The sequence below is a fragment of the Chaetura pelagica genome, unplaced genomic scaffold (assembly GCF_000747805.2).
Source record: "Chaetura pelagica isolate M959 unplaced genomic scaffold, ChaPel_1.0 scaffold109, whole genome shotgun sequence".
Taxonomy (NCBI): Eukaryota; Metazoa; Chordata; class Aves; order Apodiformes; family Apodidae; genus Chaetura; species Chaetura pelagica.
The window spans coordinates 7,817,850-7,840,349 of NW_009970725.1; the positions used below are offsets into that span (position 1 = coordinate 7,817,850).

The 22,500-nt window shown below is 37.2% G+C and overlaps 1 protein-coding gene across 1 annotated transcript in view; it reads left to right on the plus strand.

Moving 5' to 3' along the window:
- Positions 1–22,500, plus strand: part of ZNF521 (zinc finger protein 521) — a 209,859-nt gene that overhangs the window by 88,817 nt on the left and 98,542 nt on the right. The window contains exon 4 of the mRNA XM_010006904.1: positions 1,260–1,344. Within this exon, the coding sequence (XP_010005206.1) occupies positions 1,260–1,344 (85 nt within the window). The remainder of the gene's footprint in view (positions 1–1,259; positions 1,345–22,500) is intronic.

Genomic DNA, 22,500 nt, shown 5'->3' on the forward strand with positions numbered 1-22,500 from the left:
TTTTTTTTTTTTTTTTTTTTTTTTACTTCTTGCTGATGTAGGCAAGGTGTCTGTGGCTGTACAGAAAGATATGTGTCTCCTGAGTTACTGCCTTGATGTGGCAGTTCAGGGCTTACTTTGCCTTCATTGTATCTTCAAAACAACAATTGAGCTCTCCAGGACTGTTACCTTAGGACTTGAGTCCTTGATACTCTAATTATGCACTTGAATAATTTTATGAATTTGACTTGTCTCATTAGATGTCTGGATAACAGCAGATTTTAAGTATTAACAATGAAAAACCAAAACATTACTTTCTTAGTTTTCACTTCTAAAGCAATGCTTTTCAATATGAAATCTCTGGCCAATTTAAGTCAAGAAAAAATAGTAAGAGAAAATACAGTCACATTCTTAGGATGTTGAAATGTGTTGGACAAGTAGTATGCTTTGTAGAAAAGCGAAATAGCAGATCTCTTCTGAAAGACACCAAGACAGAAACAAAAAACTTCTCCTGTGCCAAAAAAAAAGGAGAGTAATGCATTTCCTTGTTTATAATGAAATTTGAACTGTGTACACCATGATTTTGATCATTTGTATAATGAAATTTGATCTGTTTACACCATGGTTTTTAAGTAAGTCAGGCCCAATGTAATGTGGCCAGGAGGATTGCTCTATGGCTGGTTTCCAGCCAGCCTTCCCAGTTTTAGTACAGGCTTGCCAATAGTTACTGAAGAATGCCTGAACACAGTAACCATTTTTCCAGACTAGCTGGGAGTTTTCCCTTCCTGAAAGATGGCAACCTGGTGGACCATTAAAAATCTGTGGTGCAGAGGAATTTCTGACACCCAGTTGAGAGTTCAGGAGAAGCAGACTTCTGATTTCTGTATTCGGTTCCTGGCTTCTCCCCAGTTCTGTAGTGGGCCTAATTCATTGGTATAAAATGAAAGATTCACCTTGATTTCAGTGGTGTTTGGATCACGTCCCCCATATCCTCATTGCATTTTGCCTTCCATGAATATAAAGCTGGTGCCTTAGCAATACTGGTCTGTTCATGGAGTTAGGAAGATGAAAAAAAAGAAATCTCTGCAGAATTTCAGGAAACTCAGATAAAAGGTACTACAGAACTGCAGAGTGTTATTTTTTAATATTAATAATTAAGCCTTAATGAAAACACTGCTGGAGAGCTTTAATTTACCACTTTGAACTCAGTATTTTGAGTTATAATGAAATTAATTCCAATTGTATGTTTCAGTAAATTTTATCTACCCTTGTTTCTTTAGAAGAAGACCTACCAGTGCATCAAATGTCAGATGGTTTTCTACAATGAATGGGATATCCAAGTTCATGTTGCAAACCACATGATTGGTAAGTGAAGCACTAAAACTTCTCAAAGACAGATAGCCATTTCTCTTACTCATGACCATCATTGCCTCTAAAATTAAACAGAGTTAAGGAGAAATTAATTGCACATCCATCAATGATTAATCTAAGCATGATTGATTTTTTTATTCATATTATTAGACTTGATAAAGCATTAGCATATTTTATTTTCTGCAAGGGCTAGTTTAGACTTCTGCAGAGAATTATATATCCACTGCCAGTCAAAACACAGGTGATTAGCAAATTAAACTCCTAATCATTTTTGCATTATTGAAAACAAACTAACAGGAATGGTTAATGAACTGGATGTTAGCTTTCCGTAGAGTTTTAGACAGGTTTTAATTTCAGAAGTTATTATGGTAATGACACTACTGTGTACTTCTCAAGCACCTTGGTACCAAACTCAAAACTGGCTAGTTTTTGTCATTAGGAAACATAAATAATTCTAATGCCTACAAAATAGTGTTGTTTGTTGTGTTTGAGCAGTCTAGAAGAAAATCCTGAATGTATCTATGTACAATTAAATACTACCATTTAAAAAAAAATATAAAAAAAATAAGGAATTGTAGAACTCAGCAATGAACCTACTCTTTAAGGTACAAGCATTTTTAAAAGTCTTCCTGAATCCAAGCCTGGCTTGATGTTTACAAGGCTGTTACACTTGTAAATTGGAATAAAACAAAAGCTGTTTTTTCTTTGATATTCATGTTTTCCTATTATTTGCTTATTCCCTTAGGATTAGCCATAATGTTTTCAATTTGGTAACCACTCAGTAATAGCACTAAGAGTTCTATCAGCCAATTAAATTTATCAAGCACATCATTTGCCAGCTAATAAGATAAAATTGCCAGAGTTGTCTCATTTTGTTTCTAGCCTCTTTTCCAAATTTCACATTTCAAGACAGAGATTAATACCATTGATTTTCTACTCCTTCTTCCCTTACATTGTTTTTCTTGCTGTAATAATAGAAAAGCATGCAAAGCACAGATCAACAGATTCAGCATAGAAGCCAGTAATTACATATCTAACAGAAGAGAATTTGCTGTTGTTTTGTGGGGTTTTTTTTTCGATTTTACAACTTAAAAATACTTAGGTTTAAACTCTTTATGTTTTTCCTTTATTTTAACATGTCACTTTCTTCTATGAGCACTAGTAATTTGGCTGCACTAAAAAAGGAAGTTTACCTGCGAAAACGCAATAGCCCATTTTTCTAGGTACTTTATTAATAAGTTTTAATATACTTGGACCATGAACATTTAATGTATTTTCATAAAAATGAATAAGCACAAATGGTAAGCTGGTTATGGAAAGGAGCAAAGCAATTTGCCTGCTGTATTAAGCCTTAGTTTTGATATTTTGTGCCTTTGGGCAGGTGATAATTGGTACTGCTTCACAGTATTCAGTCTGGGTCAGTAATGTGGAATTTAAAAGTAGGTTGTTACAACAGAACTCACTATTTCCGCTGTTCTCATTGAATCCAGTGTTTGACATGTTCTTAATTGTAGCATATACAGTGACACTGAAACATGACAGGGAATATGGACACTGTGGGTAAGAATGCTGGATAGACAGAGTAGTTTGTTTGCTTGCCACCCACTTCCTAAATGCCTCATGTTTTCAGAATAAGAACCTACTTATTTCATTAAATGCTCAGATTTTATCTTTTTTTTTTTTTTTTTCCTCTAATTTCTGGGGGAATTTTAGTAAAGGGTCAGAATGGGAGGAGAGAAAGGAGGAGAGAGGCAGTAAAGCAGGACAAATCCAGTCAGCTAGCTTCAGCCTGCAGATCTGAAAAGACTGAAATTTTCTTAAACTGAGCTATTAACTGTCTATGTTTTATTTCTAAAAGCTGGATGAGGTTGAATGAAAAAGAGAATCTTTAAAAAATATATTTAATTGTTTTGTCTGTGTTGTATCTAATCATGCATGATATTGCTTCATGACATAACCATAGTGACACAGATTTAAACATGCTTAATATAAAATCTTCCCAGTGAAATAAAGAAGGAGCTTTCAAAACATGCAGGGAGATTTGCCGGTCATGCTTTTGGTAATCTCTGCTCAGTGGAAGATTCTTATCTGCACTGCCAGACTTAACAGTGCAGCTCCTAATGATACAGACTTGATTAAGCAAATGTAAGGGGATTTTGTGTTAGGGTGGAGTGAAAGGAATATCAGCGTTCTGGTGAATTTTGAATGTGACCTCGGAATCGAATCACGAGGAAAAATAATTTCCAGTCTCCAATTCTGTTAGCCTTCTCACCACTAATTGGATTTTTCCTTAGTTATCTTTCTAATTTCACTCTCCCCCCTCCCCTTTAATTTATATCATTATTCACAGGCCTTTTTCATAGGCTATATTGTGTCTAGAGAGAAAGGTTCAAGGGGTGGCAACAACCTATTTAAAACTGGCCTTAGTTTATGTGTGTCTGTAAGCAGGCTTATGGCATTCATATATAATACAGAAAACATGCACACAAACACACTTGTGTGAATACATACAATACATAACCCATATATATGCCTGTAGATATCTGTGGGTATATCAATATGCTGATTGAAAAACATATTAGATGAAACACTTAAGTGAATATTGACTTGTTGACATGGTACATTTACCAAACAGAACAACTTGGATTCCTCCTGATTTTACATATATCTGATAAAATATGTCTTCCTGCCCTGCATTCCCACTATGTGACTGGCAGAACAAGACATAGTGTCCTTGCTCCTGTGGGGAAGGGAAACTGAGACAGCTTCAGGAACAGAGAAAAAAAAAAAGAAAGACTTTAAATGCAAGAGAGAGGGAAGATAATCTGCATTAAAAGTCAAGGAGTATGATTATCCCTAGATCAAATGTAGGGGCAATAAATGCTTTTACAGACAGTGTGAGGAACTGTTATTTCCTCTCATAGTAAAATGCTAGCATTGTCTGTGTCATGGTTATTGATGGATGTAGTATCTTCTTACCTGAAGGACTCCATAACCATAATTCAAGGAAAAGAGAAAAGTGGAGGCAGCTGGAACATTAGGCAAAGAAGAAGGTGGAAAATCATCTTCCAAAGTCCAGCCAGAAATGGGTAGGAACCAGTGATAGAGATACATGCTCAGCCAGCTAAGGGAAACAGTTTCTACTCACCATCCTCTTAGCAGTTTGGGAGCCTAGAAAAGTTGATAGTATTCATCTAATTACTGTGCCCCTTGAACATGATACCAGGATGTAAACTGAGTTCATGATGCTAACATCCACATAGAGAAGTTGTATTATGGAAGGTCACTGAGGCAAAGATATGTTTATAAAACCCTAGTGTGAAACTTAGACTTTTAAATAAGGCAACCGGAATTACTTTGTTGGCTAAAATAGCTCCACTGAGGGTAGGTATTTTTAGGTTGTGTGTATGTTTGTGTTTTTGTCTAATCAAATATAATCTCAACTAGACATTTAGCAGGGGAAGAGGGATTAGAAGGTATTTCAAAAGCCTCTTACTCTTCTTTGTTAGGAGGGTATATGGTGTTTTTACAGATTTTATTATACGTTTCAATCAATTCAACAAAAAGGATTATGCCACCTAATGGAAAATAAAATCTGCAGATGACCCAGTGAAGTGTAAACTTAAGTATCTTTTACAACAATACAATTTACGTTCATTATTATACAAGTTATATATTAAAAAGATTTCATAGGTATGGGTTTCCTCAGTAACTGCATGTTCATTACTTCTAGAACTTCCCATTTTAAAACTCTTCCTCAGTCTTTAATCAAGTCTTCCCAACATCTTTGTGCTGGGACAGGGCAATATAGCTTTTTCCATTGTATAGAGGAGGACAAAGAGGGGAAGAAGTGCAATTCCTTGCTTGGGTTAAGTGAGTGAAAGTTCAGGGGCTCTGTCTGCCGGATCTGCACTATGCTACATCAAGCAACACCTGTGTTTTTCTTTAAACTACACACTGATTCAAGCTTAGGGGATGCCAGTGGACAGAAAGCAAGGCAAACCATGGGCTTTTTAAAATATGCTCTGTTGTTTAGGCATTATTTTGGATCTAGATGTAAGCATGTACTTTTGTCTGGGTAATCATGGGAATGATTGCCAAATGAAAACATGTTGGTCAATGTCTGTTGGTAAAACAATTTCTCAGCTGTTGAGTGCAAAAGAAGGAAATGTAAACCCAAGCACGTTTCATAGGGGTTTAGGAAGTGCTGGTGAATGTGGTAATTCTTCAGCAGCCCTCTTGCTTTACTTTTCCCTCTGAGTGGGATACATAGCATTGTAGAAGCTTTCTTTGAGAAATTTCTATTTCTGGGTGGATGGTGTCTGTGGAAAAGAGGGAGGCTTTCTGGCATCCCTTTGTTTTGCTCTGATAGTTTACAGTTGGCAGTTGACCTGAGAGGGTAGAAATAGAGTCTGCCATTGTTTGTGATCTGTTTGCTGCACTCTGCTGTGCCTTCTATTATTTTTCCTGTTATTTTAAGCAGACAAGCTAAAGATTGTTTTTTCTTTCACTGATTCCTTTACATCTGTAGTATCTGATGCAATTCGGTGTAAACAGACTAAACAGTTGCCATAACAGTTGCTTGGGATTTGACACACATGCACGTACAGAGTGGATCAGAACTGAGGGAGTTTGGAGATGTTTAACTCAGAAAGGGAATTACTCCATATAAAATTATGAGGCTCAACAGCAGTAGTGTAAATTTGTAAGTGCTCTCTGTAAAGTGCTGTTAGGCATGACATAATGTAAAGAGATGGCATTGCCAAGAACTATTTATGAAGAGCTTAATTTTTTTCACTCTGATAATTCTTGACCAATAATTACTAGCTTCTAATTATCTATTTTAGTTAGAAAGAAATCTCTATCACTATGGAGGTTGGCATTGCAACTAGCACATAAATCCCCAAAGAGGTAAATGTGTTCCAAACAGCCACAAACAACTGTCTCATGAAACATAGTGAGCAAATTGCGAGCTGCTGGCTGTGCACAACAGAGCAGCACATTTACCATTGAGGACTGATCAGGCTGACAAAGAGAATGATAAAAGGGGGAAACAGCCACAATCTTTGTAGTTTATTGCTACTTTTGTTGGTGGAGAAAGCAAGCTCCAGTGCCATGGCAAGAGCCACTACCCCTCTGAAAAGTCAGAGAGGAAAGGTGTGACAGTCAGGATTCAGTACCGTTTTGCAACCCTACTTCTGAATATTTTTATATAGGTCATCTCTGATAAGTAAACAGACTTTTTTTAACCTTTCAGTATCATGTATAAAACACATTTTGTGAAGTCTGTTGTGGTGAGGGAGGGAGCTTGTTTTTGAGGGGAGGATGTTGTGTAGTATTGAGTGAGGTAGCAGGTGTCACCAGGAGGAGAAAATGGAGGGAAGGAAAAAAGATGCCAAATACTGAAGTTAGGAAGCAAATAGGTAACCAAGATGAAGCAACCCTTGCAGCTGACAAGAAGAATTCTAGTTTACATCAGCAAATACTTAATTAAGTCCCAAGAAAACAAGTCTATGTTGAAACAATTGTAATTTAAAGAGACGAAACATTTTAAGTTCTCTGCAAAGAAATTTTACGGCTGTTTTTTACAGTAACAAGTAGTATGTAACCATTAGAAGATATAAAGACACATTTTAGTGCAAGTCATGATTTCTGATTTTTTCAGTGACAGTGAAATAAGTTTATAATATGTATATATGCTTGTGTGTTGTGTGGATATGCATGTTTGCATTATGCATGTATTAACTGCATGCATAATAAACCTATAAAAATAAATCATCTTATTTGCCTCACATTTGTGCAGTGTGCATTACGATACATATGGACAAGATCACTGATGTCAAGACAAAGGAAATACCTCAATTTGCTTTCTGGAGCCCAGGAAATTTTAGTCTGGTTGTGATAGCATGTGGCATTCACACATTCTGTTATTTTTCTAATACCTGAGGTCATTAAAAACTGTGATTTTCCTTCCCGATATGCAGAAAGCTGTGCTGGGCAGCTAATACTTGTTGCACTATGTTGACCTCAAGTAACATGTCTTCAGAATGTCCCTTTAATTGCTGTACAGTAAAACTGACATTGTGAAGTCTCTCTCACCTGAGGTTTAGGAGAAAAAGTATCCAAAGATATGCATCTACATGTTAAGGGAGGAAGGATGTGGAGACTTCCTTTTATCGGTCATCTTTCACTGATTCCTGAGTAGTAAGAAATCGAAAATATCAATTTGTAGTGGAGAGATGGATCATACCCTCTTAGCATCAGAAAATCATTTGGATGCCTGGGAATCTCAGGCAGAACTGGCAAGCTGTTGTCTGAAAGTTAGAAGAAACTTGGTCACCTTCTCTGCAAAATGAGGAGGTGTAATTGAAACACCCAGGAAAACCAGCATTTGGAGTTAAATCTGAGAAAATGTAGGTTTATTTTGTGAGGAGCAGGGTTACAAAATAGATGAAATCTGGGCTGTTTAATACTAACAGGAAGCTACTCTCCAGTGGGCAATGCTGGCTTATTTAAAAAGCCCATAAAGGGTTTCTGCATGGACCATACAAAAGGGATACTTTCTCTTTAATAGCCATCTGTACAGGAGAGATGAGAAGTGGGCCAGGTCATCTCTCCTCAGCTGTCATGATATTAACGTAGGTAATGGAGCAAGCTCTGCGTTCTGCTGGGTGTTGTTTTTCATAGATGTTCATCGATTTACACAGATAATTCTATTTATTTCTTAGAGTTGGTCCAAGCAAACCAGGCAGAATAACAAACACCAAAGCATTTTAAATGACTTTATCTTTGCTGTTTTGTAATGTAACTTTTGTCTAAAAAATGGTGTCACACCTACTGTGCAGATGGCTGCATGATTTGTAAACCAGCCAAAACATTTAAACAAATGTGTGATCTGGGGATAGATTAAATAAAGGATAAAATGGAGTGTGGACCACAAATTCTAATAATCAGATGATTTTAAGTTGTGTGTAGTGTGGAGTGATGGTAGCAGCGATAGCAGGGAACGCTTGCCAAGGACAGCAAGGTGCCTTACAGATCTCAGGATGGAGCCTGTGGCCTAGTAGGCCTCAGCTTGAGAGCTGCACATTTGCTGTACAGCTGGCAGCTCTGTATGGGGACATCAGATAAAACTTATGTAAAATGAAGTGTTATTGCTTAGTATGAAATTGTGCAGGGAGGGAATTTGCAGACAGTAACTGAAAACAGAATTCATGGTACCAATGAAGCAGACTGTAAATATGAAGAGGCTTTAATTATCTGCGCAATTTAACAAAAATTTCAAGATGTATTCAGGAACAGCAAAGGCGGCCATCAACATGCTAGAGCAGTACCATTCACTGGGCTCTGGGTTGCATGTGTCACCTGTTGGGGTACAGGTGCCACCCCCAAGGTGCCTGGTCACACCTACGGAGCTGCTGTGCTGGGAGCTGGCACTTCATGGCAGGGGCTGGAAACAGGAACAGTTGCTTGCTTTTTAAGATGGCTTTCAGGAAAGATTATCTGGTCTTTTTAAAACACAAGTGGTTAAGTGGGGATGCACTGTGCAAATATTTATCAATCCTTTAATTTTTTTATTATTTTTTTTTGGGGGGGGTGGAGGGTCATCTCAGACTCAAAAAAATTCTAATAAAATTGAATTAAGCTGTCTTATTATTAAATAATATTATTAGTAGTAATAACAGTAATGATAATGCTACTAATAGAAGCATTGGAAAAATGACCACAGTTCAGACTGCAGTTCATTTTATAAAGAAATTAAGCAAAGCACACATAAGCTTTAGTTTTTATCTGCAGAAATGCCTCTGGTATGAATAGCACTTGACAAAGGGAATGTTACCAAAAAGGTAATGCCAGGCAGCATGAAAGTTGTGCTTTTCCCTCTACCTGCTCCAAGAGTCTCCTCCGAGCCGCTGCAGTGATATAGTGTGCATGTTAATACTTAGGCACCACGGGCAGAATTAATGACATGGTGTCAGCCTTCCCTTTTGTTCTTTGTTGCTGGCCATTTGTATTGCAGGCTTTATCAGTACCTTAGCGCATTCCTTCGGGCTGCGTTTAGCTGTCAGCACAGAGGGTAGCCTCAGCATTGCTTTTCTAAACCGTCCCTGTTCAGAGCAGAGAAGCCTCCGATTCTCCGATGGAGTTCATCCTGAGGTTTCTTCCTGCGATGTAAGTGCAGGAAGGGAAACAAAAGAAGCCAATATGGAGAGTGGGTGTTGAACTTCAGCTGCTCATATTGTTGCATTTGGTGAGCTGACGGGGTTTCGTAGGTCACCTTTAGAATTATGCCTATGACAGCAGTAGCTACCTGCCAAGATTGCAAGGTATCTCACAGCTCTCAGGATGGAGCCTGTGGCCTGGTAGGCCACCGTTGGAGGGGTACACATTTGCTGTACAGCTGGCAGCACTGTATGGGGCAGCAGTGTGGGCTGTTAGGGAGCTGGAAAGGAGACAAGCATGAAATTTCTTCTAACCCCAACTCTGTTTTTCTGTACTGTTGGCTGCTTCTCAGTTCCTTGACAAAAAAACCAATCAGGCACCCTTTAATCCGCCTGTGATTACCAGTGGTATAAAAAGAGAAGCATAATGAGGAAAAATGCCTCGTTTTGTTGCCTTCAAAAGCCAACAAATTGGAGTTAACTTGACAGGAAGTGGCTTAATAATTAGATTATTTATTTATTCCTGACACATATCCCCCTGTTACTAGTCTCAGGAGATCCTGTAGATGGTACGATTTTCAAGCTGCCATTACTTCGCTGTCTTCTGTGAACAAAGAAGCTACTGTCTATCAGTCAATTAAATGCACTCTTTAAGCAGAGGCTGAGAAGTCCTCAATGGATAGAGCCCTGGGACATTGTGGCTGATGATTCCTTTCTCTGTACTGTACATCACACTCTCAACTACGGTCCCCACAGAGATGGAATAAAGTCATGCATTAAAATATCACTTGTTGATTTGTTTGCTAATGAAGAGCCATTGAAATGTTTGTGTATTTCTGTGGCAAAATTGTTGATAAAAGGACTACTTGCTTGCATATCTTACTTCATCTTCAGTAAGCGCTTATTTAAGACTTACTAAAATTAAAGTCAACAAATTAAGGGGAAAAACAGAGAGATGGATAATATTGGTTTACTTGCAATTCACATCAATGTAAATAACACTGAGGACAGCAAGAAGAGAGAAAGGGGAATAAAAGTACTTCAACCATGTCTGTTATCATTTTCTTCATTACTTACAATACGGATCTCCGGTGTGTTTCTTTTCTAGTGCGGTAGTGGGCACCCATTTCAAATATTAAAAATACTAAAGTATCCATTTAAAGATTAGCCTGGACATGTAAGAGTATTTTTATTCTTTTTTAAGCAAAAGGGAAAGCCAGAGACTTTGTTTCTGTTTTTTTGCATTTCTTTTCAATTTTAAGTATCGTTATTTAGAGAGAACTGTGTGCAGCTGCTTAGCCTCTTAGCTGAGAAAAGTACAGCCATGTCAAGCTGGTTAGTAATGCTGGTTAAGGATGCATGCTTAATGCAAAATCAGTACAGTTGTCCAAAGATGGGGCTTCTAAGCTCAATAACACCCTTCCTCACCCTTCCCCTGACCTTGCCAGGCTTCTTAACCGGATTTCATAATCTCTCTGTATTTACCCTCCCACTATTATTCTTTTACACTCCAAGACCCCAGGTCACCAGAGACGACCAGTGTGGACAACTTTTTGGTCCAGGCTGGAGAGAGGAGCTATTTCAAATTTTATTTATTTATTTTATGGAAGTTGACATACATGTATACCTCTCTTCACACTGAAAATAATTAATTGGCAGCATCCATCTTGCAGGTCTTATGCTGCTTGTCTTAAAGAAAGAGCTATATTTGCTCTTAAGAAATATAGATGGTGCTATAGCAGTTCTCTACTCAACTAGCTCTGTCTTCAATTTAGCCTCTGTATGAAAATTTGCACCTGCAAATAGAGCTGATAAGTGCTGTAATATATATATATATAGTCACTCATACCAGGATTATTGTTTTCAATGAACTTAACAACAAGCTATAGGGAATTAATTCAAACCAGCCTCAAATTGGAGTGTTTCTTATTCCTATCCTGTTATTCCAACTCATTTTATTAGAAAAAGCTTAGATACTCAGAGGTGTTCTATAATAGAAAATGAATTTGAAACCCTTTCATTAATTGGTGATTAATACATTTCAGGATTAGTTTAAGCAAGGCCCTACCTCCTGCCCAGTCAAGTATGTTCTGGTTAATATCCAATTATCTGCACCTTCATACTTATTATGTCTTAATATTTCGGATATGATAACCAGAAACTTGAGAGTAATGCTAATGAGGAGCATAGAACAGGAATTATCCAGTGACACACTCAATGATCCTTACTGAGGAAAGTAACTCCTTCTGTCTCCTCAGTATAGTGGTCAAGCTACCACCATGCTTTCAGTAAGCAGGACGTTCATTTCAGACTTTATGGGAAATTAGAAATATATTTAGGTTAAAAATCCTTATTTTTGCATGCCTTGTAGACCATGTATGGTCAGAAGATACTCCTGTGCACCCTTTTTCACATGTAGAATTACTTTTTTTTAAGTGGATCCAATGGAAAATCAATAGTAATGTTAAATGTCGATACTTAAAATACAAGCTGTTTTATGATTGAATGTTCCAGGTATAAATGTCTGCTAAATAAAAATAATCTAATTTATAAATGTGAAATGTAAATATTACCAAACTAAAATTTTCCATGCACAAATATGTCAAGTCCTTAATGTTAAATCTCAGGATTCTTGCCTGTGAAAAATTACTGTAAGAACTCTTAGTGTAATATGCAAGTAAATCCATGGGACCAACATATCAGAGGGGCAGAACTGAGTAATTCTGTCATGTGGCCTTAAACTAACGTAATTATAAAGCTAAATTCAATGTATGGGGAGAAAGGAAGAAGAAACATTCCTTTTGGCAGATTTATTTTTCTTAACTAAGCTGCTGGTTGAATATGTTGAGCAATTCAGGGCATTAGGAGAAGCCCCAGAGGAAATGAAGTGATGGGCAGAGTGAAGGAGACCTGCTCAAAGGTGCAAAGCCACATAACACATTATTTTTTATTACACAAATATAATCTGATATATGTGGTACTTATCCAAGAGACTTTACAGAATATGCTATTCATAGTGTGTTGGACAAAGCTTATTTCAAAACACTGCCTCATTCACTGCATTTATACTGAAAGGTATGAGTCTCATGTTTGGATTAGACTGCATGATTAAAGGAATAGTATATTTGTATAATCAAAAGTAATCATAAAACACATGAACAGTGGCCAGAGTTAAGGATATACCTGTAACATCCTGTTAGAGTTTTCTTTTCCCAGTGCCTAGCCATACAATTTGAATTTTCTCTCCCACTGCACTTTATTAGGATGTTGTAGTTCAAGACCTCAGCAGTATATTCCTAATATTCTGGCTGTTTGGCTAGGCACCCTTTTGCCCAACCTTCTCTCAGGCAGCCTTCACAATGAACCCTCTGTGCTTCTGGTGTCATTGCTTTTCGTTGCACACCTATGTGAGTGCCAAGATATTAGATAACTGTGCAAAAAAATCCACCCCAATTCCCCCAGATAAGACTCCTGCAGAGCACTATGTAATTCATTGAACAACTTGGGAGTTGTTGATGTTTACTGCCTTGTTCAATTAGACATTCAGAGGCAACACAGCCTTCCATTTGCTTCAAAGTTTGGTTAAAAAGCCGAACCCAAATATCACTTAGTGCAAAGTGTGATTTGCAAACTGTCATAACATGATCAAATCAAAACCAATTTTCACCATAACAGTTAAACACTGTTCTCTTCAGCTGAGTGACATTTCCCTGGCAAATTTGAACTTTTAACCCACATTGCTCCTTGTGTGCTGTTATTTTTCAAGTCAGACTTAACAGGGATGGCATATCTAACCTTTTTTTGATTAAAATATAGCTGAACTTAAAAAAAGAAGGCTAAAATGAAAACAAAATTAAGTAAGTGAAAAATGAAATAAATAGGTTTGGACAGAGACCTAGCCTAGAAAGCTTAACCTTAGGAATACTTCTTAATAATGGAAAAGTTTTCTGCTTTCACCTGCTGCTGCATTTGCACCAGTGATGGAGTGTGCCTAGCAGTACATACTAGAATTGTACCGCCAGGAAAAATCCTTCATGGTGGTGCATGGGAACAAATTAGGTGACAGAAAATAGGACTCTGATTTCTATGATATGTCACCTAGGTTATCGTATTTTACATCAACTGTCACTTTTGTGCTGCATGTGCATCTCTTTCAATCCTTATGATGAGTCCTCCAGGCCAACCTTTTTGTGGGCTGGTGATTTTCTTTGTCTCCTTCAACCTAGAGCTTCGGTAGAAGTAGTTCTCTTGTCTAACACACTTTAGCTGTCCTTTTTTCTTAAATGTATGTTTCCCATCCATATACTTAAAAAGCAGATTTGGAAGGCTCTTTGACTCTGAATTCTGCTACACCATTATCTCCCACAAAATGCAGTTAAATTTTTCATGGCATTACACAGTCTGTCTCTCTCTCTTTTTGCTTTACAATGCTCTCCCTTCTTGTTGGGTGGCGGAACTCCTTTTTTCAAGGCTTATATTCAAGTCTTTGCTTGATAGGCTACTAAGAAAAATGTTTTAGAATGTTGAAACAGGAGTCAGACTGGGTACAATGCAGTTTGTGGTGGTTCCAGCATTCCCAATGACTTCTTCACTAGCCTAGAACAAGTTGTTGAAATTGGAAACAGAGACAGTACTTACCCACAGAGATTTTTCAAGACAAATTAGTTAATGTGCATTATCAAGAAGGAAAAGTACTATAATGCTGTAAATAGCAAGCTATTAAATAATTTGTGTATTTTATTATCTCTTGGCTAATGGGAAATTCTACTGCTTGTCTCCGAGCTCTGAAATTTGACTCATGTTTCCTATCCATTTCAGAGGCCAGTTTAAAAAAGTTGCTTGTCCTCTTTTACCCTATCGTCACTTCTCCCAGATGCAGTTCAGCTCGTTTCTAGTCTTGACATCACCTTCTCCACACAGCAAAATTTCTCCTCCAGTTCTTCCCCAGTCAGAACCAGTTAACAGAAAGAGAGTTAACAGAAAATGTGATGGCCTCCATGAGTCAATAATGTTGGCTTATTCCTCTTCAGAATTTGTCCTTTGTCACTGCCTGTCACTGCAATTCTGGAAGCTGCTTCAAGGTCCATCTGCTCTGCAGGTCCTGTACCCTGCACAAATCTCCTCAATTTCTACATATTCTGCTATCATACAAAAGCATTTCTATACTGCTTTGCCTAAAACAGTTTCATTTCTTTGTCTTCCTTGGCTATCATTACGTTACAACCAGTTATTGCTGTGCTTTTTTAACAAATTTGTGGGTTAACACTATAAAATGTATTGGCAGTCTTTAGCTTCAATTGCTTATTTCAGCTAAGTCTTATAAAAATGACACACTTGTGAACCTTCAGGAGAGTTTTCATTTTTCCGTATTCTCTGCTGAAATTACCTTATTTTTAATCTGTAGTCCTGATTCAGTACCAGCTATAGCTGGCACCACAGATCTTGTAGCTTTAAATAGTATGCCTTAATATTGCCCCCTTTGTATGCTGTATTGTAATGAAGCAACATCAGTAAATTGCAGTGAAGGGTGATTGTTGCATGGGGATGACTACTACACCTTGGGGTCCATTTGCACCAGATTATTTTTTTATTGTTGTTATTACAACCCATCTTCTTTACTCTCTTGATGCCAAACTTGCTGTTGGACATCCACACAGCACAGGGGATCTTTAAAAACATTTTGGACATCAACTTGTCTCTTAGGTACACACCAACGACTGTTCAATTCCAGGCTCTGATATCCTGGGTGGCTTTGAAATACTTCAGTGATGCCAGCGTGGTCTGTTCACTAGACTTGCAGTGTTCTTCATCATTTGCTCTTAAAAAAATTAGTTTGTTGCTGATAGAAGTGACAGGCATTTCTTGCTAACCATTTTCAGACAAGAACAATACTAGATTTATAACAAGTGGAACACGCTTTTTCCCTTCTTGCTATTCCCTATACATTTTACAATACAGAAGAGTGCAAAAATGATTTTGCTTGAGCTGTTTCCTTTCCTTTTGGCACTGTGTTCACATTTAGAGGAAGAATTATAGCAGTGGTGTCAGTTTATCACCTAGTACCATGATCCTAAGAAACCCTCTGCAAAATTCAGTTTCACCCAGGTAATAAAAAGTATTATTGCTGAAAAGATACAAATATTTTAATAGAGGCATTTTCCTTTCTAAAATTCTTCCAATTTAGGGTGACAATGTCTCAGTAGAAGCTTCAGCAAGGTAAGAGTGCAAATATCTGCCTTAATTGTACAAGAAACAGCCTTCATCTGTGAAGGCAAGTTTTAACTGATTTTTCAGATAAAGTGGAAGATACTAATTGATTTCATATGTATGGAGGCCAAGAAATTGTCCTGTGTTCTACAACAACAGAGCAGCTCAGGACACCAGAGCAAACATAGTTACTGGAGGTACAAAGAACCATTGTCCATTCTCATATACCCTCTTCACTGTAGCCTGATGTCTGACGATTTACACTTACGATACGATTGATAGGAACGTTCCTGTCACCCTTCCCACTGCAGCCTGGGGATTCAGCATCCCCACTGCTGCTCTGTTAAGGGGTGGAAGTAGAAACTGCAGCTCAGTTGCATGACTTGCACAGTGCCAGGGCTCCCAGGTGTGTCGACTCACAGCTTTAGTGGCTGCATTCTTTGGTACTGTGCTTGGCTGGGACTGTTCCCATGAAGAGAAGTGTCCCAAAGCAGGTGTGTCACAGGGTCCTCAGGCTCACCTGTGTACCTGCATCTTTGTCTGTCATACGCTGTTTTAAATAGGCTTGTGTGGCACCACTGCACATTAGGAATTGTAATTAAAAGGTCTGATCCTGAAAATGTGTAAGTATGTGGATGATTTTATTCACATGAATAGATGCCACAAGCTTCCTTTTATACTGGGATAAGGCTATATATGTTCTTAAGTGTTTGTAAGATTGAAGCCTAAATTGCAATTCCGGGTGGTATTTTAACAATGTTCTAAATGCAGAAAAAAATATATGTCTTCTGTAATGAAGTCATCATCCCATTAAAACATCTTTTTTTCCCTCAATAGTACCAAACATGAATTTTGAGCTGTAATTTGGATTTTTCCCGTCTTTATGAAGATGACACATTTTTTCATTGCAAGGCAGCTTTTTTTTTTTTTTTTTCCCCAGTTTCTTTTTTAGCTTAATGCTGTGGCTGTGTAGCATTCCCATTTAAATCAGGAATTAGAGCTGACACACCTTGAATTGAACTATCAATTCTTTTAAAACTAGTGCCAGTTCCAAACTATTCGGTTGTACAGACTTCCGGTTATGGGCCAGAAAGCATTGATTTTTAGCTGTCATTTCTAGCACATGCACTGTAGAGCTGAAATTTCAACCTTAATCCACTCTTTAATACAATTAATTTTTAATGTGCAGTAATACTAATTGAAATAGCCTGAATTTAGTAAGTTATCACAAGACATTTTCAAAAGCAGAAGTCTCCACTGAGACCTAGAAGGGCAGATAATCATTGTTACAGTGTTTACAGAATAAATGCACACTCTGCAGGCAATTCCATGCCAAGAGATTTTTTGTTAGTTTATATTAATATATTTCATTGTGGATTTAAATTTGCTTTAAGTGATTCCTACTGAAAAATATCTGTTGAAAAGAACCAACTTACTTGGATTTTGTTTTAATTGAAGTGTTTATAAAATATTTTCAGTCTTACAGCTGTATTTTTAAGATGATTGTCGCTGTATTATCTAGTTGTCAAAAATATTGTGATGTCCAGAGAAATATATTCTTTTTTCTGCCTGTAAAATGGTCAGCCATGCAGTTCCTATGTATGGTAAACCAAAGCTGCATGTTTTGTACCTGACTTATTTTTCCCCCTAGGTTTAAATTTCATATAATCAATGTATCTTGTGTCAGCCTAATTTCACTACATCGCTTTTAATTTTCAGACATGATCTTTTCAGATGTTTTAGAGGAGAGGATAGAGACAGGATTCTAACTGCAGAGGAACAGATCTTGTACAATTAACCAAGGAGGGATTTAATCATTCTTATAATAGCAAGATGCCATTGCTACATCTCTCTGATAAGAAGGAATACTTCTTAGAATGCATCAGTTCATCTGATGAATGGGCTTGTACAGTGTTCAAAGTGAGTACCAATGTTAAGTGAAAAAAAAAGTCATCTGCTTTATATCATCCTTTCATGGCTTTCACATTACAGTATTTAATAAGCCAATAGTGCTGTTAAATATTTAGCAAAAGTTCCCTCAAAATCTTGCCACATATTCAAATGGGATTTTAAGACATTGTGCAGCACATAAGTAAAAAATATGCTTTATTTCTTGAAATGGTTGTAACATGGCATAGTTCCTAAAGGCAATGCAGGACAACATGGCACAAATAGATTCAGCAGATCACACCCAGAGAACACCAGAATTGATTCTCATTTTTCAGATTAAGGGTTCAAACTGGCTCCCATTTTGTGAGAAGAATGCTGCACTGCATTTATTTGCACAGAATATTTAAACAGTATTATAGCATTTAATAAAAACCCTGCGACTCACAGTGTGATATTTTAAAGGCTCCTTACCAGTACAGCATTTGTAACAATGAACATTTTGTGAGTTGGGGGTGAGAGAAAAGCAAAGATCAAGTTGTTACCCTCTTCTGAGACTAAGATAGTACATCACTAGGAAGGGCTTTTAGGTTGTGTAGTATGCAAAATAGAGATTTAATAACATAGTTGATGCATGATGCTGTTAATCAAACAATAATAAATCATTAGAAACCCTGTCTTCTTTGACAAACGTCTGCATGTTTCAGATCCTTGTTGTATGCTAATTAATCCTCAGTAAGTACTTGTATAATAATTAAATGTCTTGCACTTAAAATACAACCAGGCCCATTTATACTGTTTAGGGAAGCAAATCTCATGTGATCTTCAGAAGGAATTTGGGTGCGATATGTGATGCAATGGGTGTTCTCCCATTTCTTGGGATGGCTTGCAGATTTTACATGCTACACCTGGTGTTTTCCCCCTGCTTATGTTTAAGAGTAGGCTACAAAGGTTGGGTGAGTCTGTCTGGCTATTAAATCAGCAGGTTTGCTGCTGCTGCCCAGATGAGTACGTTCCTGCCCCATGCAGAGGCAGCACAGTAGTTCCACAGTCTCCTGGCTGCAGTGACAGGTAAGGAACAGCTTTGCAGGTGCTCAGCTGCCTGGCTTGAGGCTCCTGCTTCTGTTTCCTGGGGATGTCTCCAGTCCTCCTGCTCATTACTTAGTCTTTGAGCTGTGTGCAACGATTTCAGCCCACTGAAGAGCTATTTATTCAGGTGTTCTTAAAAAGGGAAAGGCTATCTATGGTGGGTGTAAGCCATACTTAATGTTGTATTTAGTAGTTACTTTAACATCTGAAGGTGGAAAGTTGTGTTTTTCTGCAAATTTTATTTTCAGTTTGGGTGATTATATATATACATATTTAATTTTCAATGTATATCAGTCACTAATACCTGCTTTTTAAAATATTGTAGAAAAATAGGTCTCTGTCAAAGAAATAGCAATGAAACTTGATTATAAATTATTTGGGTCCTTTTTAAATTTTTGTATTTATTTTGCTTGGGTAATCAGTTCATATATGCATGGCATATTTGTGTAAGTATTCAAAAATTAGGGTGTTAATTGCATGCATGTCTGTGAATAAATGGAAAGTTCTATATAGTTATATAGGGTAGATGTATTTAATATGCATAGCTTGATGTATGTTGACCTCAGGTTACGAGAGTAGAAAATCCCATTTTCCAGCTTGTTTCAAATGTAGTAAAAATGCTGCTTCAGTTGCTTTATGCTACTCACATTGGGAAAGGTGCTTATACTGTGATAATTATCATCAAGGAATATTAATGCGTTCAGCATTTGTAACCCAAAAACTCATTATAGCTTAAGCTGTGCATCATCTGTGAAGAGAGAACTTTGCCAGAATTCGCTCTTCACAGGGGTTGCCTCCTGCTTGTGATGGAGTGGTCAGAGTATTGTAAGAGGTCACTTAGGCTATTTTTGAAAGCTGAAGTTTTGCAATTTTTGATTCAGTACCTTCTGTCTAAATAGCTTAGCATTTTTCCCCCCCAAAAAAATTTGCTTTTTCTAATTGAATGCCTGGTGAAGTGCATAAAGCTAAAAGATTACATCTCATTATGTGCAAGAGGCTAAAGGTGTAGACATAAATATTGCCCATCAAGGTCACAGAGATTTCAGGGTCCATTTTCCATCAGTATACATGGATTTGCACAAAAATCACTGTCACTCATGCTAATAGGCTGATGAAGCCATTCCAATCCTGTGGTCCTTGATAAGAATATGACTTCTTATTTGTGTTAAAATATTGCTGCTTTTAGTAGCAACTTCTTCTTGAGTATCTATGTACTCTGGGACCATATTTATTTTTTTTAATGCTATCTCACCATGGAAAATAGGGTTTATCATTTTTACACCTCTGTTGTCTTCCAAGCTGGTGATCCCAGAGTTTTAACAGCCTCCACATTTCTAAAATACATTTTGCAGCTTGTTCAAAGCATCAAAGCCCAACTCTTTCTCACTCGAGTTTCACATTAATGTCACCCACTTGACCAAGCTGATTTTCATTAATGTTGCTGAGAGCAGGTTCAATCCTGTAAGGGTTATTTTGTATTTTCATTAGAATGTCTGTTGTGAGAGTCTATATGTGGCTGTGTGTTACAACACCCATATATATGCTTGAATGGCTACAGAATAAAATTACCAAAGTATCTTAAAATAAGTAATGGCCTACAATAAAGAATTTATCTTATGTTGACTTATAATTGAAATCTTCCTTCCAACTAAGCACTCTTTGCTTCCACCCTTGGTAATGAAGACTGCAACAGAGTAAAGCTTGTGTTGTTCAGTGCTGTTGTTACTGGAATTTTTAATACAGTCAGATTTTATTATTTCTCTTTTCCAACATTGATACATTGCTTGCCATTTCTCACTATTAATATTGCCTTATGTTGCATGTTGTAGTTTGCTTTATGTTAGGCAGAGAAGACTGCCTTTCATGGACTGCTTTGTTTCTGAGGTCAGGATGTGAACCTGGCCTTGCTCCTGGGAGAACTAGAAAAATCTATTTCATAACTTTCTGCAGGCCTCAAAGAAGGCTAAGAAGAAAAACAGAAAACCCACAGGCTTAGTTTAGACCAGGAAAAGAGGTGGATTCATCAATAGGAAAGCTTGCAGTTGATAAGCTTTTCTTGTCATGGAGAATCCCTGCTGTCAGGGCATACTCCACTGATATGGCAGAGCTTTGAGGAGTGTTGTGAGTCTTTTAAACACCCACACATTTGTCCAGAAACACCTGACTTGATGATATAGAGCAAATCTGCTGAAGTAAGAAATTGCTTGCCTATTAAATCACAAAAATGAAGGGCTTGAAAGATACTTAAACACAGTCTTCTTGAGCTGAGCGTGGGTATTATGGGCTTGCCCAGTTCACTGACGGGGCATAACTTTTGTTTGTGCAGCAGAGTGCTAATACCTTGTAATGAATGGCTGACTTTAACCGAAGAGAGATTCTCAGCAGGTGAGAACACTGTTGATGGGAAATAATATCTGCCATGTGGATGTAAACTTAATAATCTCTATGAATGTTGAGTAACCCTGCTTCCCTTCCAAAGAAACATTATGAAAAGATTGCTTCCAAATCCTGCAGATACTCACTGCCCTTGCCATAGATGTCTTAGACTTTACCTTGAGGCACTGGCTAAGAATGTGTGTTCTTTGCAAGAGATAAGGATGTAGACTTTAGAAGGAGCAAATTGTATTTTAGATGTGGTGAAAGCCAAATGTGAAGAATTGCTTTTCAACATTATTTGTCCATCTTCTGTATCTCAAGACTTCTGAGTTATTATGCTAAAATGTTCTATTACATGTAATAAAAAAATGTTGGTAAACTGGAAATAGAGCAAGATTGCCTCCATCGATTTGGCTGTATTTGGATTGCTCGAGCTACATCTTAAATCACAAAAAGGGTCATCTTTGTGCAATGCAATAATGTTACTGAAAAGACCAAACCATCTGCATTTGCTGAGGGCATGACAAATGAAACCATTATCCATTTTTAACAGTTCCTCCTTTTAGTCAAAAGGGAAAGTGGTAGGATTGATTCTTTTTCTGCTTGCACCAACATATCTACACTGTTGTTAGTGAGTTGCCAGTAGGGATTTATGATGAAGTGTGAGCAAATGCTTATGACAAAGTAAGTGAAATAAGGATCAGGTCCAGCATTTGTTTTAAAAAATGTTAACATTGACTCTATCCTTATTTCACTTTTTAATTCCCTAGTTTTTTATCTGTTTGTCAAAATTTCTCTGAAAATACTGGGAAAGATGGAGAGTGAGCATGGAGGCAGCATCTGCTTTTCAGCCAGACCCAGAAAAGACTTGCATAATTTTTAAATTCATGTGGATTCTATTTCTTTTTTTTTTTTTAATAATTAAAATCTTAACAGTAAATCCTTTTTTTTTTTTAAGAATATGCTCTCTCTATATATATACATTAAAAAAAATAAGTACTGTGTTTGTCTATATGGTTTATTTTATACAAATCCAAAAGCTCAGAGATGTATTGTATGTGTAGAATCAAAACTGAGCAGATTAGATATTGTAGCATGATATTCAAAGGAGAGCTATTGGAATGGTAGAATTCTTGGCTTGGCTCCCTCTTTAAATGTAATTGCTGCTTCATTAGGTCTTGGAAGAGTTTCCTATGGTTAAATTTAATCAAATGGTTTAGAATGGCAAGCTCGTACACTCAAAATTCCAATACCGTTCAGAATTTTTAACAAGATTTCCCTCAAATCTTTTTTAAACAAATATTGTTTAACACTAACTGTCGATTCTGAAGTAATTCTTAGTAGCTCATCATAATGAATAAAGTCTGATTTAGAGGAGTCTGCATAGAACTTGGATGCTAAAGGGGAGTCATCTGTTGTAGCTAAAATC